The 22,607-nt window shown below is 37.6% G+C and overlaps 1 protein-coding gene across 1 annotated transcript; it reads left to right on the top strand.

Annotated features, from left to right (window-relative positions):
* Positions 1–17,188: 17,188 nt before the first annotated feature.
* LOC133036063 (uncharacterized) lies at positions 17,189–18,174 on the top strand. Its single transcript, XM_061112549.1, has 2 exons — positions 17,189–17,477; positions 17,810–18,174. The coding sequence occupies exons 1-2, from the start codon at positions 17,189–17,191 to the stop codon at positions 18,172–18,174; spliced, it is 654 nt and encodes a 217-aa protein (XP_060968532.1).
* The last annotated feature ends 4,433 nt before the right edge of the window (positions 18,175–22,607 follow it).

Below are 22,607 nucleotides of genomic sequence, written 5' to 3'. Positions count from 1 at the left end.
TGGGTTGGCTGAAATATATGAATCTGGATTAAAGGTAAGAAAAGTATATTGTACTGCATAGTACGTTGTATGTAATACAGTTAGTATTGTTATGAATTGATCAATATTGAGATATAGTTAATATTGTTATATATAGAAAAGTATATTGTACTGCATAGTACGTTGTATGTAATACAGTTAGTATTGTTATGAATTGATCAATATTGAGATATAGTTAATATTGTTATATATTGAAAAGTATATTGTACTGTATAGTACGTTGTATGTAATACAATTAGTATTATTATGAATTGATTAATATTGAGATATAGTTAATATTGTTATATATTGAAAAGATTGATTGGTTGAGTATTGATAATGTGATAATATTATGCATGTGATATGTTGGCTCACCTGATTAGGTGATGCAATTTTCCTGGTAACGTACTGGGCGTATGATATATGATGAGTACCGAGTGTAGGTACGGGCTCACCTGATTAGGTGATGCGATTTTCCTGGCGACGTACTGGGCGTAAGTACAGGCGTCAGTGACATGATAAGTACCAGGCGTAGGTACGAGCTCGTCTAATTAGACGATGCGATATATTGGTGCCAGATTGTGGCACGGGCTCACCTGATTAGGTGATGCAATTGTATGATATATGGGTGCAGGTTTTTGGACATAGGCTCACCTGATTAGGTGATGCAGTTATGCGACATATGGGTGCCAGGCTATGGCATGGGCTTGCCTGATTAGGCGATACAATACAAGATCATAAGATTAAAGCATCGACTTGCCTAATTAGGCAACATGATGTCATGAAGATGGTTGCTTTATAAGGTAACATATATATTATTTATATGATTAAATGAATATGAATTCCATTATTGGTATAATGGTTTTATATTACCAAATATCTGTATACTAATGTTTATTCGTGGCAGATGCCAGTAGTGATTTGGATTTCATCTTATGAACAAAGTGTGATGGTTTGATTCTTATTGTGTATAAATGACAATATTCGAATAATAAGCTATATGATTGTTATTATTACTTTTCTTGCTGAGTCCTTGTGACTCACGGGTGCTATGTGGTGCAGGTAAAGGCAAAGAAAAGCTAGATCAACCATGAGGTGGCAGTCTTCTCCAGCAATGTACATATTGACCTCGCCGGCCTGCGTGCCGAGTTGCCAGGAGTTGTTTAGGTAATTTGTATCTGCTGTGTATTTTGATTTTATGTTTAAATGGTTGTCGTACATATTTCTTTAGCAAAACTTTTTACAACAGGGATTCCCGGAACACACTTTTTATGCCGTTATAATGTCCATTTTTAGTGTTTTATTTTAGTCAAGTTTTTAATATTATCACGGTTTTTAATAATTAATTATTCTATTAGTATTAAACTAGTTTATAAAATCACACACGTGGCGTCCCTATAGATTAGGGCGTTACACATAGCTGTTAGTTTTGTGAAATAGGCACAAACAGAATCATCAACTTGGTGAAGATAGGTAAGAGTCTCATTCAATTTGAATATTCTTGGACCATTACCTTGGTTGAATCTATTATTTAGGACAGTCCACATCTCAGATGCACTATCAAGATACATAATAGTGCTTTTTATTTCAGGTGACACAGAGTGGAGAATCCAAGACTTCACCATTTGGTTGCATCAAACCCAAGAACTAAAGAGAGAATCATTTGGAGGGGTTGAGGGAGTGTACCTTCAAGAAATGGTGTCTTGTTTCTAGCGCTAATGGATAGCTTAAGGTCACGTTTCCATGGCTAGAAGTTTCAATCCGTGAGAATAAGGGTTGTGAGAACCAAGCTTGGATGATCAACATTGCTGAGATAATATGGAAATTTGACATCTTCATAGGCAGGTCGATCAACTGGAAGAACGCGAGGAACCTAAAGTGGGGGATTAGATCATGGGGGAAGATCGGCAGAAGCCTGAGATGGTGATGGATCAGTATGTGTTTGAGTATTAGCAGAAGTGTGGGATGGTGGCTGAGTTATGGTGGCATCGACCACGGGAACGGTGGTGGTAGCTGAAGCAGTGGCTCTTCTTCTCACCATTGTTGAATTCTTGAAGCTTCAATTGAGTTCTTGGAGCTTCACCTTGTTTCATCTGATACCATATTAGAACTAGTGAATGAAAAAATAGAGTAATTATTATTGATTGAATAATCGTTTGATACAATGGCATTAGATATACACGAGTAGTACAGTGTACAAGTAATAACCAACCTAACTGTCTAATTAAAGTAACTAACTGCTTTAACTGATTTTATACTCTCTCTCTCTCTCTCTCTCTCTCTCTCTCTCTCTCTCTCTCTCTCTCTCTCTCTCTCTCTCTCTCTCTCTCTCTCTCTCTCTCTCTACCTTGCTCACGCATCATTCTCTCTTGAGGGTGATTGTGTTTTTTCCAATCTTATTCATAGTGTCTCATGAGTTGAGTAAACAATGTGATCAGAAAATTATATATTCATCTAAATTGAATCTAATATATAGCCCACTCTATTCCTGGAGTATTGAGGCTGACTTAGAAGATCCTGGTGTGAACTCTTCAACAAGTCTCACTGGATTGGATGGTTACTTCATTAATACGAAAAGACAGCGAGGAAATTCTGATAGGAAACAAGAGGTAAAATCTCTAAATTAATAGTTAGATTTGTGTTATGTATAATTGAGATCTAAGGTTTATGGTTCATATTAGATGCAACAAAGTTTTATTATTAAGTCCTATTTTTTACTCTTTCGCTGGGACTCTGATATGAACGCTACAAACTAACAATGAAAAGTAGTGTATTTATAGTGATGTAAATTTTACACCATAGTGAATGTTTTGCCAAATTTAGCACAACATTTGTCATATAACAAATTTGCATCACCTTTTGGCATACCATTGGATAAAATTTTATTAAATGAGCTATGTTTTAGCTTTGCATCATTAATTTTCTTCTTCATTAGAGATGCTCTTAAGGTGAAAAATTTTATCCCTTTTGATAAAACGATACTTCTTTTTTTCAGTAAAAAAAATTAATTATTATTAGAGAAGATTTTCTGATCATATAATTAAGCTAGCTTAGCTAAATATAATATTATCTTAAATTTTAACTTAAATTGAAATTTGTATATTTATATGTACATAGAAGTTAATATCCAATATTTATTTACTATATAAAAATATAATATATTCAATATATATAATGGTATTACATCTATTACGACATGTTTACTAATAAAAAATGTGAATCAATGGTAAGGTAGTCATTTATATTAGTTCATTTTGTTTATTAAATTTAAGAAATAGAGAACTTGATTAAATAAGGGAGAAAAGAAAGACAAAACTTTGCCCACCAATTTTTCAAAGAATGTCATTAAGGGTAATGATTTTTATTTTATTTTATTTTATTTTATTTTTAATATTAAATTTCTATTGAGAATTTTATCCATTAAAATACGTCTTACAAAATAAATACCATATATTAAGTTTAACTTAAAAGGATAATTTAGTTAATTTAAGCATTTTTGTTACGTTTTCTGATAAAGTAAACAAGATAAATCATTAACGTTCTATTTCCAAACTATTTTAGTAAAAATAATATATTAATTATGAATTTGATTATTCTTTATTTATTTCGTTAAATTTTTCTATTAATTTATTCCAATTATGAATATTGTATAGTAAACGTAAAATTAAGTATCAAGTCTCATGATTGAATATAATAATTTTTGTGGATATTGCGAATTACAAATCAAAATTTTTTACTTTGTGGCAATTTATTTATCATAAAAATATATTTATACTTTTATAAGAATTATTTAATTTTGAGGGAGCTTTTCTATTATTTTGATCTATAATTATCAAATTAAAAAATTTATATTTAATTTTTTAAAAGATAATATTTTTGTTAAAGAACTCCCACATTAATTTTAATGTTCCATCCCTATGAAGGCAACATTTCCTAGTAATACTAATACTTCAAAACAATACTCTTTTATATAAAAAACTAAAAAAAAACTTATTAAAAAAATAAAAATAAAATGACAAAAGATATATTTTTTTTAAAGGACAAATATTTTGATAATATATTTTGTTCTTGGAGAAATAATAAGTGCTAAAAAAAAAGTTAACGACAACTCATTCGTATTAACTTTCCAAACACTCGTAATTGTGAAATAACAATTTTATATGCGAGGGGTTGGTTTGGTTCTAATATTTGTGCTTTTTTTCACGTTATATTGAAAGTACGTAAATCCAAATCAAAACCTTGTTGGTATTCAACCAATTATATGTAAAGCTACAATTATAGACTGTCAGAAAGTAGTGTAAGAGTGTCAGCACATACGAACGAATTGCATTTATAATCGGAGGAGAAAGATATGCACTTAAAATCTACACATTTTTTATTTTTATTTGAGATATTTAGGATGAACATATCTAAATTATATAAATAAATATATATATATATTTGTAGTATTTGATATTATAATATCTAATTAGTATTTTTTAACACTCGACATGTATCAAATTTTTAAGGTAGTTAAAAATATATTCTGAACTATTGATATTGTTGCATTTAAGAATTAAAATTTAAAGGAATGATTTAATACATGTCAAAATTTAAGGAGTATGATTTGGTAAATATCAAAATCTAGGGAGCAAAATTTAGTACATGAACAATCACTGAAATAGTAAAATTAAATGAAATTAAATCTAACAATCTTAATAGTTCAGGAAATTTTTTTAACGATCATACAAATTTAGATGCATGATTTGGTACATGCTAAAATTTAGAAACAAAAATCTTAATTAGTCTATTTAAATTATCTTTTATCACTGAAATACTTAAATTATTATTACATTTTATAAATTACTTAAATTATTTTTAATAGGTAAAGGTATCTAAAATTTTATGTCTTTAATATTCATCAAATACTAAATCTAGGCTAATTAGGATTTTTTCTCCCTGAATTTCGACATGTACCAAATCATGCCCCCGAACTTTTAAGGTCGTTAAAAATGTCCGCTGAATTGTTGAGATTGTTGGATATAAGGACTTTTGTCTAATTTAATTTAATTTTACTATTTCAGTGATTGTTTATATACTAAATCATGCCTCCCTAGACTTTGATACCTACTAAGTCATGTCCCTCGAACTTTGACACGTACTAAATCATGCCCTTGAACTTTCATCTAGGCGTTTTTACTAAAATTGGAAAAATATTCTTAAATCTAATAATCTCAATAGTTGATGGTGCATTTTTAAAAACGTTAAAAGTTAAGGAGACATAATTTAGTACATGTCAAAATTCAGAGAATAAAAATTCTTATTAGTTTTAAATCTATTTACGTGGGTTGCAGAAAAATAATAATTCAAGTATTTAAATACTTAATACACGCAGATGATGCATGCGGAGCTACAAATTACTAAGTAGATCAACGCAATTAACAACTACTAATTATTATGGTGAATGAAGGCGTTTTATGTGGAAAAACCTTACAAGCTGAGATTTCTTATATTAATTATTCACTGCATGATCAGAGTTCCTTAATTAGCTTCAAATTGAAAGTGAAAAAAGACAAAAGAAAAGACATTCATGAATAGGAAGGATATATAGAATCTATTGAAGATCAAAAACTGTAAAATTAAGAGAGAGAGAAATAGAAAGTCCAAAGTCAAACTGCGATGGTTGGTCAGATAACAAAACACGAGATCTGAAACACACGTGTGAGTTCTGACGTCTGTGATGAATTTAAGAGGGAGAGATATGCACGTACGCTTTCCAAAGTGATGCATTGCTTTTCTATATAAGTATAGATTATAGGTAGGTGGGTGAGTAGGTAGGTTTAGGGTCTTTGGTTTGGTTCACACGAATGGGTGCTTCAGAGTGCACGTGTGGCGTCCTATAGTATTAAGTAAAGCCCATTATATTTGGGCACCAAGTCAATGATACTGACACCAAACCTACAGCTTCACATGTGTGCCACTGCTCATTTACCAAAACTCCAATTCGACATTTCTTCGGTGGAATTATGTATGCCCTCCAATCCATGATTCAGTTTCATCACAATCTACTTCTCTTTTTTTTTTTCTTTCTATTTTTTCTGCTTTTTCGGCTTATAATTCCTCTATTGGATTTTGATCATTTGGAGTTTGATTTTTATAATTTATTTTATATTTATATTGTATAATCTTTTATATATCAATATATATGCAGGGTAATATTATAGTAGGACCTAGTAAAGCCTTTTTACCGGTATTCTGATTATTAATTTTAAATCATGTGGTTATTATGATGTAAGGTATGTACTCTTACGATAAGACTACTTGTATACGATGAAAATTTTATACATATTATAATAATATTTAATAATATTTACTTTTTTAAAAAATAAAAATAATATTAATAATTAAAAATTTTATTAATTTTTATTTAGAATTATTATTATTTTTTTATAAAGTTAATTTGAATTATTTTTATATTAGTATTTATTTTCAAAAAATAATTGCTTCTCCTAAACTCATTTTTGTTGGCTTTTCATTTTTGGGTTTTCCATAATTTACTGCTATTTTTTTTTTTTTTTATGTTTATATCTAGTTTTTTCTTTGTTTTGCTTTTAGGCTTGCATAGTTCTGGTGTTATTTACTGTTTGTTGAGTGTTCAGCTTTCCTACCGGTAGAAAACTTTTTTTTGACCATTGATTTTAGATCATGTGGTTATTATGATGTAAGGTATATACTCTTACGATAGGACTACTTGTATACGATGAAAACTTTATACATATTATAATAATATTTAATTATATATCTATTTTAACAAACAAAATAATATTAATAATTAAAAAAATATTAATTTTTAATTTGAATTATTAATATTTTTTTAAATTCTCTCATATGTAAATCTTTACAGTTTTTTGCATTAATATTATTGTTGCTCTAATTTTTTTTTCTCATTCGATATTAAACTAGTGTGTTCTTGCCATTATTATATTTTTGATTAATTTACTCTCATATTGTTATAAAAGATTTTATTAAAAAATATTTTATTATTAAACTAATTTTATTGGGAAAAAAAAAGAGTTTTTACACCACATACTGAAATTTCTGACTATATTCTTTATTTTATTATTATTAGTAGATTTTTTTCAAAAATACAATATAAGTTTCATACTGTGTACTGTGTTAAGTTTTTACTGTTGTTCTACGGTTATTTTTTAGTTGTTCTACTGTTGTTTTTAGTTATTATATTTTGTTGTTTTACGGTTGTTTTAGGTTGTTTTATAAAAAGACAGTATTTTTGTAAAAAAAAAAAAATCCATGTGACAATAAAATTCTAAATTTTTGTCCAAAATCTAGTATTTTTGTAAAAACTCTAAAACAAATAATCCAAAGCAAAACAAATGATAAAATAAAAAGGAAAACAAAGGCAAAAAAAAAAAAAAACAACCCACTTATGCCAACAGCTATAAATTTTTATTTTAAAAAAAATCACATGCATATATATGCACAATCATAACATGTGGTATCAAGTAAATTTATTGTAATTGGGCCACAAAACTTTCCCATAGCATGAGGTAAAAATGAGTGGTTTTACCGTAGATAAACCCTATATATATATATATATGAATGTTTTTAGAAGATGAAATGGAATTTTAAATTTTTTTCTTCCTATTTTTTAAATTTTATGAGATTTTTTTTATTTATTTTATTAAGAAAATAACTACACCTATTAACTTATCTATTATTTTATATGGTTTAAAAGTTAATAAACGAGATTCTGTGTTTTAATATTATCAGTTTATTATTTAATTAAATTCTTAATTAAATGCGTGTTGACCGAGATTTTCGGCAACCAGTTAAGTAATATATAAGAAGAGCTGTAGAAAGTTTAATGCATGAGATTTTTACATGGTTGAGGCATTAATGAGCCATAGTCCACGAGTCTTTGTTATTAATGATAGTATTTATTACAGAGAATGTTCTTGGTGGATTTCTCTCCTATTTTCTCTCTTTGGTTCCTTTAAGCCCAAAATGTTCGACCCTCTTTCAGTCTGTTTGTGGGGTATTTATAGTGTTTTTCTAGGGTGATCCCTAGGAATGGATCACTTGTCTTTCTGTATTAGCTTCATAGGGGCACATATTCCCAGCAGATACAAAATAGGAAATACATGACCTATACCGTAGGTATCTTAGGAGTTAGGAGGATATAATCTTTTACCCCTTCTTGATTGATGTGATTCCTCATAAAGTAGTCGTCACTAGCCTTATTGATTATAGTGTAATAGTTGAAAAAGGGGAGTTACGCCATCTGTCATGTCGTTTATGGAAATTTCAATATGTCTTCCCCCATGCGGCATTAAATGCGAAGGGACTTTTCAAGAGATCTCAGTTCTTCCCGGAACTGCCTTATCATACCTCTGGCCTCCCGGAGGAAAAAAATACTTCTTATGCTCTCCTCCGGGAGACACCAACCTGAGATACTCCTCTTTCGCCTAGGACTTAGTCGATTTCTTCTAAGTGTTAATTCTTACAGACCCACGTGTCAGTTTTATCCAGGTCCACGTATTTCGAGAAAAGATAAGGGTAACATTTACCCTCCAAGCCTCATTTAGTGAAGGATGAACAACACTTGTTTGATGCCTCCGGTTGGCTTATTGGTTTATTGGCACGTGCTTCAAGCGTGTGGGCTGCATTTATGATGGCCATCATTAATATTGATTTCCTTTTGTAGGCAACGATTCACTTCCCGTCCATTGAGAAACCGGCGCATTTAATCCGAGTGTCAGTAAAGTACTAAAACGTTTTCAACCGCCCTGGCGTCCATTTATCTCCACCGTTGAATTCGTAGAATGCGAATCGATTACAATTCCCACCGTACGATGGTGCCTGATCACAGCTGTCTTGCACCTTTTCTGGTCTATAAAAGCCAGCCTTTTTTCTTCACTGGGCCATTTTCACCACTTCACCGTTTCGCCCCAAGAACATCTTCGAGAAAAATTCCATAAACCATAGAGTTTTTACTGCTATTCCTTTGTCGTTGCCAATCTGCATTCTACCATCGATCGCTACCAGCCCCCAGTTCACAACCTTTGTGTAAGTTTTCTGGGTACTTTATACTTTTGGTTAAGTGCTTGATTTCTGGGAAATGACTTTGGCGAAGACTGCCGTGTGGTGTATATACCCTCTTTTATTTGTGCTCTGCAACTTTCCTTTTCTTTTAATTCGCAATCAACCTTTCTGCTGAGAGATTGCTCAGAATATGAGACAGCTTTCACGCCCACATTCTGTTTCTTTTATTTTTCTTTTCTTTCGCTGCTTTTGAGATATTTGCACCTGATGTTTGCCTAGGGGAATCCCTGGAATTTCCATTTTTGGCAAACATCTGGAGGGGGCCTCTTTCTAACGGTTAGGGGACCCCCATTCCCTCTTTTCACGTTAGGGTTTGGTTCGGGGGCTAACTGCTGGATTTTCCTTTTTTCAGAATCTTATTGCTCTTCGAGAAATGTCTGTCTCTACATCCGGAGCTAAATCCTCCAGCCAAGGAGCGGTTACCCTGGCCACCCTGGAAGAAGTGATGAAGGGACCCGTTGTCCAGGAGAAGTACACGTGTCGCTCCAACGGTTGGGAGGCGGATGAGCTTCACTCAACTTTGACCTGTGCCCATCAGTTGGAGAAGATTGTGACTGTGTCTGGGATTAAGCCTTCCGCCTCTGGGGTCTTCCACCGCTTGCCCAAAGATGAGGAGACGCCCAACCATAACTATGGTGGTTTTGGAGCTTGGAGTCAGACCCACCTTATGTCCGGAGCCATGCTTCCACTTCAAGACTATTTTATAATTTTTCTAGTTTTTGTTGGCCTTGCGCCTTATCAAGTTATTCCCCAAGCATACCGCTTGCTTTCAGGCTGGTACATTTTTTATGTAGCCAGAGGTTGGACTTCACCTAGCCCCGCCGAGATTTTATACTTCTACGAACTTGTGTCTGTCCCCAAGAAGGGGATAGGCTTAAAGACGGTTTTCTCACACTCCGGGCCCATCCTGCTAATGAGGGTCCGATTCCTTTTAATTTTCAAAAGAATGTAAAAGAGTATCGTCACCGGTTTTTCTTTTCTTGCGGCTTCCAAGCCGTGGAACGCCCAGAATTGCTCACGGAGTGGGTTAGGGTTCCTCCGATGCACCGCACCGCACCGCCCCTACCCAACTCTTCCTCCTGCACGCCAAGGTCTTCTCCACATATGACAAGGACAGACTGAATGTGGGAGACTTAGTCACAACTACAAACTGCAGGAGGGCTAAGCTCATCACAGAGAGCCAATCGGTGGATGATTTCAACTTATCCAAGGTTCTTTCTCCCAACATTCACAGTCCAAAACTCTGAAAAGGCACTCCGGACGGACATCATTGCCTCAGCGGAAGACCATTACGAGAAATACCTCTTTAGGAGGGAGCAAGAATTGACTTATATTAAGGCTTAGGCCGCTGCCGGGGGGGTCCTCCGGATAGAAGCTGGTATAGAGTGGGCTCTTTCCTAGCCTAAACTGCCGTTCCCGGTTCCCAACACTGGGGCTCCTAGGGCCAGCACCTCCGGATCCAGTAAGTCTCCCTTAGTGGTTCATCATCTCCCTTCCGCTCAAGATTATTCTCGATGTAGGCCTATAGAGTTTGATGAACGTCTACTTAGATTTAGAATGCCCCCTACCCGATGGGGCGATCATGCCAAAGGTTTTTATTTTTCCAACTTAGGTCATTTTTTAGGCCGGACCTCCTGCACCTATCCTTCTGGATCATTCAGCCTACCTGTCTTCTAGCTGGTTTCTCCCCTCGGACAACTTTCTTGGGAATGACGACGCCAACCTTTTAGTGCAGGACTTTGCTAGGGTTGAATTAGATTGTCTGTGTAGGATTAGTTTTACTGCTTTGTTCTTGTGTGCGCAATTTCTCGTTGATGTGCTGATACTTATTTATTTTTCTTGAAGCAGCTAGGCCAATGGACGAGCTTTTGGCTACCCTTGCTCAGACTTACAGTCCCGACCCGATCCAGCCTCAAACACAAGACTTGGAGATGACCTCCGGGAATCCCTCTTCTAGCCTCCCTTTAAGCCAAATTGTTCTTATTGACGAAGACGGGGAGGTCGAGGAGGAAGAGGAGGGCGAGATTCTCACCCCTCTGGACCGGAAGTGTAAAGGAAAGATGGTGGAGGTCGAGGCTGCCAAGAAGCCCAAGAGAGCCGACACTCCGACCCCCAGCTCTGATTCGGGGATCCCACCTGAGGCGGAGGAGTACATTGTTCCTCCTAGTATTGTTCTGACCTCCGTTCCTGCCGATGAGGAAAGACAACAACTTCAGATTGCCAAGCCCAATTATGCTATGGCAGAATACACGAAGGGGAACGCGGAGGTGGAGGCCTTGAAAAAGGTCCCAAGGGAAGCTCAGGACAGATCCTCTCGCAGTGAGTACTCTGGAAATGCCTGGGATTTAAACATAGATCCTTCGACAGACTGGTTCAACCGCTTCATCAGGCCTACCCTTGCTCCTTTTGCCTCAGAACTAACAAGCCACTTCGTCTCCAACCTGACCCAATTTTCGACAAAGAGATATGCAGCCTGTGCTTCCACAAACTCGGTCTACCAGATCCAGGACATAAGTGCGGCCATGACCGCGATAAGTTTCTATCTATTAGTGTTTTAGGGCTTAGTCTTTTGGCGCTTGTCCTCACGTGCTTACACATTTTTCTTATTTTGCCAGATTGCTGCCGAGACCGGTCGCCTCTCAAAGACTCTGATTGACCATGAGTACATCATATCCGAGTTTGGGGGCATGGATGAGGCCATGAAGAGTCTTCGGGACTTGGCAGCACAGAGAAAAGCTATTCGGGAGGAGGCCCAGCAGAGGGAGGCTCTTTTGGAGCGGAGTCATCAGGAGGCGCTAAAGGCAAAGGCCAAGGAGCTGAAGGCTAAGGATGATGCGTTTAAAGCCAGGGAAGCGGCTGTGGCCACGGCGAGGCGAGAGCTCCGGGATGCTAAGGAGTCCGTGCAGGAATTGGCCGCCAAGCTAAAGTCTCTAGAAGAGCTGCACCGAGCTGATTTGCAAACAACAGCCAACCTAATTGTTGAAGTGAAGGGGCTTCGTGAATTCAAAGAGCAGACTCAGAAGGAGGTGGCTAAGGTGAAAAGAGATGTCCTCCTGGCCCCAATCACCTGCGAACACTGCAAGAAGCGTGTTGATGACGGAGTTATCATGGCTTGGCAGACCAATGGCCAGAATCTTAAGCTCGACTTCTATCCCAAGCCTGAAGAGGTCCTTGTTCGCTTTTGGGAAAAGAAGAAAAGACTTGACGCAGTGTTGGAGGAGCTCAGGGGCCCTCGTCTCCCACCCCGCATTGATTAAGCTGATTGTTCAACACCACCATCAGTGTTATCTTGTCTTTTTCTTTTCTTTTTTTTATTACATATTCAGTCCTTCCCCTTTCTTTAAGATAATTTATTTTCTTTTTTCTTAAGAAGAGACACATATGGCCCGTCCTCAGGATCTTATTTATCTTTTTAAAGCTTTTCTTTGAGATCTAAACAGTTTATATTTATGTTTGAATATATATATATAGCTTTTAACTTTCCTAATTTTGGTCTATTTACATTTGTCTGTGTGATATGCCTTACTACCCCCCTGAGTGACATGAAAATCAATTTTTAGGTCGCTCAGTTTTACAAAATTAAGTTAGAGGTTGCATATATTTGTTCGGTACAAATTTTCTTTACAGAATATAAACTTTATTTTTCAACTATTGGTAATTCTCCCGGAGGTGATCGGTATTCCAGGCCCTGGGCACCATGGTTCCGTCCATTCTTTTTAGCCTGTAGGCCCCGGAACCGATTTCGTCCTCAATTTCGTACGGTCCTTCCCAATTTGGCCCAAGTACCCTCACTCCGGGTTCTTGAGTAGCTGGGAAGACCCTTCTTAGGACTAGATCACCAATAGTGACCCGAACCAATTGGTAGGCTTTAACGAACAACTCTAAGAACATAAATAACACTCTTGAGATCGAACCTAACCATATCAGGATTAAGATCTTTTGATCTAAGATTAACTAGTGATACTCCATACACTTATTCAAGATCAATGTATACTCCATACATCCGATACTAGCATACTTTGCCAATATTCTGGAAAGAACATAACACTTATTCAAGGTGTAAGTAAACTTTATTGCTGACTATCACATCAGTGTAAATTCAGTGCACTGATGTATCATGGGACATAAACTTTTGAAGCATATAATCACAATTACTTTCCACTATATTGACACCACTGTACTTGTGAATAACTATATATTCTGGATTTAACAGAAATTGTATATTAAATCATAAACATGAATAATACATGTTAACATAAATGACTTCTAATATTTTATTGATAACAAATAAGATTATATTAAAATGAGTTTTATTTAAGACATAAAATCCCCACAATGTGACACCTTAAAAATTTTAATACCATACTAATTCACATACACAATAATTGATTAATAGTTTTCTAAATCATTTATTAAATTAAAATTTGTGGGAAGTGATATTAAAGTGCACCAATAACATTATGCTATCTTTTGTGGTACTTGGCAATTTAATGTGCCTTTTAATATTGCTGTTATTAATATTACATATTTTTATTAGCTTCTAATTATCATTTTGTTTTTGCTTTTTCTTTTTTTTTTTCTTATGAATGATCTTTGTTTAATTCTTTTTAGTAAATATTTTTTTGTACTATTATTGTTAAGTGGCACTTTAAGGTGCTCAATACTATATATCCATGTAGTACCTAATAATTAGTTAGCAGTTTTCTAAATTATTTATTAAATTAAAATTTGCATGAGTTGATATTGAAATGCATTAATATCGGTATACTACCTTTTGTAGTGCTTGACACCTTTATGTGTCCCTTAATATTTTCGTAATTAAAATGTACATATTTTTATTAATTTCGAATACTAGAATTTTAAATTTTTTTATTATTATATATAAGTTTGTAAGAATATTTCCAAATGTAAAAATTGTATTATATATGGCGGAAAAAAAAGATTTTTTGATATATTTACATTAATTTTTAGTATTATATTCCAATGCACAATTGTAAAACTTAATGTAAGTTTTTTTGTTGTTTTTATTTGTTATGAATGATTAGTAATTACTTTTTTACAATTTTTTTCTTACAAATTATTTTTTTGTATATCTTTTCTACAATTTTTTTACAATTTCTGTGGGTTTTTGTTGTATTATAATTTTTTTTGTGAATTATTTTTTTTTATTATTAATAGAATATTAATATTTGGCACCTTAAGATGTCCAATACTAGATATGACACTTAATAATTCGTTAGTAGTTTCACATATTATTCACTAAAATAAAATTTGTGAGACCTAGTATTGAAATGCACTAATAACGATATTCCACCATTTATGATGTTTAACAACTCCCTTGGTGTTTTTCTTATCATTTTCAATAGATGATGTATAATTTGAGTTAAAAAAATAAGTCAACATTATATTTGGCCAAAATTCTGTAATAGTGCACCAATACATTAGGGCAAAATTAATCAATTTTTTGATAGATAGGTACAAAAATGTCAATCAAAGCATTGAATTTTTATTAAAAGTATATAAAATTCTATTAGATATATAAATAAAATGTTTAAAATAATTAACTATATTAATAAGTGGCAAAATAGTAAATAAAAATGTAATATTTATTATTTTTTTTTACTTGTTGCGCACTGCTTAGTGTGGCGTGCTGCCCCATGGCACACCCACACTAGGGCCATTTTGTAACATGAGCATGCCTTGGTGCTTGATCATTAGTCAAGTCTTGCACCAAGCACCTCATGGCGGTTGGGAACCTTTTGTGGTTTAGCTTTCTTTATTTGTATTTCCTTCACATATGTCTACAGAGCTAAAATCATCTATGTTCCTGGAAATCCCTTAAAACCCCAATAAGCTCTTTAGGGGGGGGTGACCAGGTGACTTATGAAGCACCTTGTCACCAGCATGATAGGGGCCCAGCTGTGTACTCCCTTGCCCTATCAAGGCCATATATTAATAAAACGATGTTTATCCATGCTTCTTGTGTATGCTTCTATATGGTCTTTGTGATGCCTGTTTGTTGCCTTTGTTGGGCCATTGCGTGCCATTTGTCTATATGTTTGCTTGTGGGTTGTGTGAGATTGGTCCTTGGGGGGACGCTTTGTGTTTGCTTGCTCATGCTTCTTGTTCGCACTCAACATGTGCGAGACATGTATCGTGCCTAACCTTTGAACTTGTTTGCCTGCAGCGCGTTTAAGTCGACTTGCTAGCTCGGTGTGCCGTCGAGTGTCGCACGTTCCACCTACTTGGGGGTGTCCAATAGGCGGCCCGTGGCCGGTTGGTATCGAGCCAAGAGAAAAGGGAAGCTTGGTAACACGTCATAATGGTGAGCAACACCCAAAGGATTCAAGAGCTTGAGAGGCGCATAGGGGGAATTAGATGGCCCGGACGAGAGGGTCGGGGATCTAGGCCCCTAACAATCGAACTACGGGCCAACGGTGACACGGACGACGAGTTGCCTCGTTGGCTCGAAGACTATGCTAACTTGTTGGCCGGAGTAGCTGCGATCGAGAGAAGAGATGTCGCTACCGGGAACATCGAGTGCACCTCGGATGGAGGATCGCATCAAGGCATTAGAACAAGCAATGCGGCGGACATGCGGTCGCCGTTATCACCGTACTACAAAATGGGCAGGCTGCATTACAAGACTCCTCAATGATACGATCGAGGATTGTAATGTGTCACATGACCATCCGGGAAGAATTAGCAGGGGATGTCAACCAAGCTAAATCTTACCATGATAGCGGCGAGCGTGCAAATACGGGGGCACGGAGGTATGGAGTATGGCCGAGAGAGCACCCGAGCCCAAATGCTATGGAGGGGCGAGGGATGCCAAGGAGCTCCAAAACTTTCCGTTTGACATGGAGCAAGATTTAGGGTCGTGCGACCGACTCGAAGAAGCCAAGGTAGCGACGCAGCCTACCATGTATTTGTCCGGGGACGCCAAGTTATGGTGGAGGACGAAATATGAAGACATTCAAAATGGTAAATGCACCATCGACACTTGGGAAGATCTCAAGAAGGAATTGAACGCCCAATTTCTGCCAGAGAATGTCGCCTATCTCGCTCGACGTCAGCTTAGAGAGCTAAAGCAAGTCGCGATCCCGAGACTATGTAAAGAAGTTCTCTGGATTGATGCTCGACATCAAAGATATGAATGAAGTCGATAGACTTTTCTACTTCCTTGAAGGACTTAAACCATGGGCTAAACAAGAGCTGCAAAGGCAGCGTGTGGCAGATCTTGCCACATCGCTCAAGGCGCGGCCCGAACGGCGATCGACTACACCTCCGAGAATTCGCAGCCAAAGAAGACGAATCCTCGGACCGCCAACAATGCCGCGAGCAAGAAGTCGAAAGCGATGGCGAGGTAAAAGTGGGGGAGGAGACAAGAGGGACTCCCGAATCTAGTTCCTCCTCCAAAAGTGATGCCGCAACGGGGAAGAAGCCCCTGAGTGTTGGCTTTGCCAAGGCCCACATAGGCGGTGCTTGCCCACCGAGTCCCAAGTTGAGTGCCATAAAGGCATCCATTGCTCAAGAGGAGCAAGGATGTGGGGAAGATGATGAGGATGAAGACTGTGCGCACATAAGCGCTGTTCGATTAATGGCTGCTCTGAAGAAGCATGGCGTCGGAGGGAAGAAAGCCCTTGGGAAGGGGTTGATGTTTGTGGAGGCCACTTTAAACGGTAGCGAGCCCGAGCGTACCGATTGACACCGGCGCAACACACAACTTCATCTCGAAATCGAAGGTAAGAGGGTGGGCCTAAAGGCGGGAGAAAGATGCGGGTCGCATGAAGGCGACAATTCAAAGGCAATGGCCACAAATCGGAGTGGCCGAGAAGGTGAATGTCAAGATTGACGGATGGGAGGGACAACTTGACCTCGTAGCGGTTCGCATGGATGACTTCGATGTGGTGTTGGGAATTGAGTTTCTAGCAGAGAAGGGGGCCATCCCAATTCCAGCAACAGGGAATCTCCTGATCATGGGTGAGAATCCTTCAATGGTACCCGCCAAAGTAGGATGCCCTCGGAAGTCAAGCTACTTTCGGCCTAACTTGGCGAAGAGGGCACGATGAAGAAGAGGCCAACATTTGTCATCGCTCCCACCATGTACGACGAAAAAATGGAGGAGTCCACTCCACCTGTAATCAAGAAGGTGTTAGATGAATTCAAGGATGTGATGCCAGACGAGCTTCCAAAGAGACTGCCTCCCAGGAGGGGAGTTGATCACCAAATTGAGCCGGGTGCTGTGTGCAGAGCCCGGCCTAAGCAAAGATATCGAATGTCTCCTCCGGAACTTAAGGAGTTGAAGAGTCGGCCCAACGGAGATGCCGGAGGCAGAATTCATCAAACCCTCAAAGGCACCTTTTGCGCCCCGTGTTGTTCCAAAAGAAGAAGGACGGGACCTTGAGACCGTGCATGAACTACCGCGCCCTCAACAAGGTGTTGTGCGCAACGGATACCCCATTCCCTTGATCGCGGATCTGTTTGACCAGCTGAGTGGGGCAAAATACTTCACGAAGTTGGACTTGAGATCAGGATACTATCAAGTTCGGATCGCCGAAGGGGATGAACCAAAGACCACTTGTGTTACTCGGTATGGGGCGTTTGAGTTTCGCGTCATGCCGTTTGGGTTAACAAATGCGCCAGCCACATTCGTAATCGATGAATGAAGTCTTCCATGATGTCTTAGACAAGTTCGTGGTGGTGTACTTGGATGATATCGTGGTCTACAGCGCCACTTTAGAAGAGCATCAGGAACACTTGACAACGGTGTTTCAGAAGTTGAGGAAGGAACAATTGTATGTAAAGCGCGAGAAGTGTTCTTTCGCTCAGAAAAGTATCAAGTTCCTGGGTCATATTGTGGAACACGGGAAAATCCGTATGGACATGGAAAAGGTGCGGCGATCCAAAGAGTGGACGACCCCAACCAACGTGAAACAACTTCACTCGTTTCTGCCTAACCAACTACTATGTAAGATTTGTGGAGGGCTATTCGGGAAGAGTGTCACCCTTAACAGAGTTATTGAAGAAGGGTGTTACTTGGACGTGGTCTGAGAAGTGCGAAGAAGCTTTTCGAAGTCTGAAAGAAGCCATGGTCGAAGATCTGTATTCCCCCGCCCGATGTATGCAAGCCTTTTGAAGTACGGAGCGATGCGTCGATTATGCTTTAGGAGTGGGTACTCGTGCGGGAGGGCCACCCCGTGGCATTTGAGAGCGCAAACTTTCCGAGCGAGAGAGGCGGTACAGCACGCAAGAGAAAGAGCTCTTGCGGTTATTCATTGTTTACGGACGTGGAGGCATTACTTCTTGGGGTCAAAGTTTGTGGTGAAGACGGACAATCTACGGTTAGTCATTTCCTCACACCGGCCGGCTCCCAAGAGGCCGGATGGCGAGTTCTTGGCGGTCGACTTCTACTTCGAGCACAAGGCCGGACGTCTTAATCGGGCGGTTGATGCCCTTAGTCGTAAAGCGAGTTGGCGGCACTAAAGGTGTTAGCGGGCATGCCGGCCCTAGCCAAGTGGGTACACCAATCAAAGAGCGCATCAAGGAGAACTTGGAGAAGGACCCGGTTACGAAGAACATCATGCCGCTCGCAAGAAAGGGAAAGACAACTCAGTTTTGGGTAGAGGAAGACCTCTTATGGGCCAAAGGTGGGTGTTTGTTTGTTGCAAAGGCAGGCGATCTGAGGAGGACGCTGCTAAGTGAGTGTCATGACACGTTGTGGGCGGGTCGTCAAGGGTGGCATAGGACACATGCCCTTTTGAAGCATGGGTACTATTGGTCACAGATGCGGGAAGATGTGGTGGACTACACAAGGACCGTCTGCTCGTCGCCAACAAGACAAAGTGGAGAGGCATAAGACGCCGGGGTTGTTAGAACCTCGTCGGTCCCCAAGGTGCCATGGGAGAGTGTCTCGCCGGATTTCATCTCGGTTTTGCCGAAGGCGGGGACTTGAATGCAATCTTGGTGATTGTGGATAGATTTTCTAAGTATGCAACCTTCATCCCGGTGTCGAAGCGGTGTCGGCGAAGAGACGTACTCAACTTTTCTTCAAGCATATAGTAAAGTGCGGGAGTACCCGAGAATATAGTAAGTGGCCGAGATCGAAGATTCACGGGGACCTTCCGAGTCCGAATTATTCAAGCTTCTTGGGTCACGGATGAACATCTCCTCGAGCTACCATCCACGGACGGATGGGCGGACGAAAGATTCAATGGGATGTTGGAGGAGTATTTGCGCACTTTGTCAATGCCGGCCGTAAGAATTGGCCGCAACTGCGACGTAGCTCGATTTTGTTTCAACTTCTCGGAAGAGTTCTTCATCAAACAAGAGCCCTTTTGAAGTTGTGAACGGACAGCAACCACTGTTACCCCACACAGTGGATGAATACAACGGACGGAATCCGCGGGCCTTTAATTTTACAAAAGACTGGAAGAAGAACACAGAGATTGCCCAAGCATATTTAGAGAAAGCCTCACGAAGAATGAAGAAGTGGGCGAGATCGCCGACCGCTGGAGTTCAAGACAGGTGACTTAGTGTTGATCAAACTGCAGCCAGAACAATTGAGATTCCGAGGGGACAAGGACATCAGACTCGTACGCAAATACGAGGGCCCTGTTCCAGTCATCTCCAAAATTGGCCTAACATCCTACAAAGTCGAACTACCTTCGTGGATGAAGATACACCCTCACCGCACGTCGGCAACCTCAAGCCGTATCATGAAGATCCGGAAGATCCCGGCGCGCCTTGATCTACGGGGACGACATCGCATTCAACGACGCGACGGCGGAGAACCGAAGAAATCCTTGCCGAAAGAACTCGTTCGTGTGAAGAGAAAGAAGAGAAAAGAGTACCCTGGTCAAATGGAAAGGCCTTCTTGATGACGAGATCGGACTCGGGAAAAGGCGGAGGACTTGCAGCAGTTTATACAGAAGATTGAAGATCATGCAGCAGGTTCGTCGAGGTCGCCGAACAATTAAGTGGGGGAGAATGTGGCGTGCTGCCCCATGGCACACCCACACTAGGGCCATTTTGTAACATGAGCATGCCTTGGTGCTTGATCATTAGTCAAGTCTTGCACCAAGCACCTCATGGCGGTTGGGAACCTTTTGTGGTTTAGCTTTCTTTATTTGTATTTCCTTCACATATGTCTACAGAGCTAAAATCATCTATGTTCCTGGAAATCCCTTAAAACCCCAATAAGCTCTTTAGGGGGTGACCGGTGTGACTTATGAAGCACCTTGTCACCAAGCATGATAGGAGACATTGTGTACTCCCTTGCCCTATCAAGGCCATATATTAATAAAACGATGTTTATCCATGCTTCTTGTGTATGCTTCTATATGGTCTTTGTGATGCCTGTTTGTTGCCTTTGTTGGGCCATTGCGTGCCATTTGTCTATATGTTTGCTTGTGGGTTGTGTGAGATTGGTCCTTGGGGGGACGCTTTGTGTTTGCTTGCTCATGCTTCTTGTTTGCACTCAACATGTGCGAGACATGTATCGTGCCTAACCTTTGAACTTGTTTGCCTGCAGGCGCGTTTAGGCTGACTTGCTAGCTCGGTGTGCCAGCAAGTGCCGCACGTTCCACCTACTTGGGGGTGTCCAAATAGGCGGCCCGTGACACTTAGGTAAGGTTTTTCTATTGTGTGCTCTTTATATTTTTTCAAACTAAATAAGATTCTTAGTAATTTGTAGTTTTTTTGTTATGTTTGGAGTTGTGTATTTTGTTTTGTTTGTACCAATTATTAATATTTTTGTCATTTTTTTAAACCTCACTTTTTTTTTTCCTTTTTCTCAATAAATCTCTCTCATTTTTTTACTCCATTTTTTCTTTTAAACTTTTTTTTTTAATCTTTTTAACATTTTTTACCATTTTTTCTCATTTTTTTTAATTTTTTTTTGCTTCTTATTTATTAATGCTTTTTTCATATTTATTTATTAGTAAATATATAATAGTGTAGAAGACTATACAAGCATACATGTTATATTATTTTTTTGTATTGTTATTTTTTTTCTAATTTTTTGTTAATTATTATTTTATTTTTCTTATAAACTTTGTTTATTAGTAAATAATAGTAGAGTAAATCATATAAGCTTATATTTAATTAGATAGAATGACTGATAATTTTAGCTTCAATATGTGAACATATACTATACTATGTTCTTTTTTAAATATACTTCTTTTAATATTTGTTTAAAAAATTTATAAAAGTAAGATACATAATTATAACCAACAAATTTTGATGGGAATTACGTGCCGGTGGCATGTACTCCACGCGCCTATAGTATATATACATATGGATTTTAAGTAAAAATAATGTGGATGATTGAGTTCTTGCCTAACTTTGCTAGTAGCATTGTGTATAAATTTTTGGTTTAACCAATAAAATTCTCCGAAAATAAATAAATAAAAGATAATGTGAGTGATTTTATTAGCCGAAAGTAAAAGTTTGGCATATGGATTTGGTACCTACTAAATTAAATGAGTTCTCATCTCTTTGTTGGTAATAGTGCTTTCTGGCTAGATATTCAATAGAACATGCATGAAAGAAGAAAAACATGTATCTATCTACAATAGTACGTAATTATAGTATACTAGATGTATTTACAATAATAAATTAGTTTTTTGCAAGTATAAATATATATATATATCTAAATTTCTATTTGCATGTGTCCATTTAGTGTCAAGTCAACCAATCAAACTACAATATAAATGTATTAATTAAATTGAAAAACATGAGAAGTAGAACAGATATCAAAATGGAGACTGCAAATTCTAACTTTTTTCAAAGGTAGCTGAGATTAGCTTGTTGTTAGGTTTCCATCAAACCATAGCCACATTACACAAAGTAGCTTACACCAAATTGAAATATGTGATTTGGAATAATTTATACAGTTAGTAATGCCTATTAATTTTTTTATATACACCCCTTATTATTAACATTGAAATTCAGTATTTTACAATTATTAACTTATTATTTATTTAATCATTTAATTGAATACAAATTAACTACAGTCCAAAAAATCAAAAAACAACTACATTGCAGAAAATAAAAATACACAAGTTTTTTATGCATGATATTAGCAATCTTTGTATATTACTACTAATCCATGAGCTCAAGTCCAGAGATAAAATTATTAGTAAGATTTCAAAAATACAAAAATTTTGACTTATAATGCATAAAAATACTCTTTTTTTGCTAACCTTTCAAGAATACAAACCCCTTCAATCTTCTTGAGGTCTGTGTACGTCTCGAAGCAAGACTTGAACTATCTTCTCTCAAAGGCTTGAGAAACCTTCTCCCGAAGGCTTGGACTTTGTTCTCCTCATTTGTAAACTTGTTTCAATATTCAATACAATTACAAAGACATAAAAATAGAAGGGGCATAGCAGAACAAAATATCCTTTATCACTATAAGAAAATTGATTATTAGAGGCGAAACAATTAGCGGCAGACCAAATCCGCCTCTAATACTATAGTTATTA

The sequence above is a fragment of the Cannabis sativa genome, chromosome 1 (genome assembly GCF_029168945.1).
Source record: "Cannabis sativa cultivar Pink pepper isolate KNU-18-1 chromosome 1, ASM2916894v1, whole genome shotgun sequence".
Classification (NCBI taxonomy): Eukaryota; Viridiplantae; Streptophyta; class Magnoliopsida; order Rosales; family Cannabaceae; genus Cannabis; species Cannabis sativa.
Note: the sequence above shows the minus strand (reverse complement) of the source record. Positions and strands in the feature narration are given on the sequence as shown.

Bases quoted from the DNA above. Each gene is read 5' to 3' on its own strand.
- LOC133036063 (XM_061112549.1), top strand. From the start codon at position 17,189: ATGAAGAAGAGGCCAACATTTGTCATCGCTCCCACCATGTACGACGAA. The intron at 17,478-17,809 runs GCACCTTTTGCG...ATGATGTCTTAG, and splicing joins AATTCATCAAACCCTCAAAG to ACAAGTTCGTGGTGGTGTAC.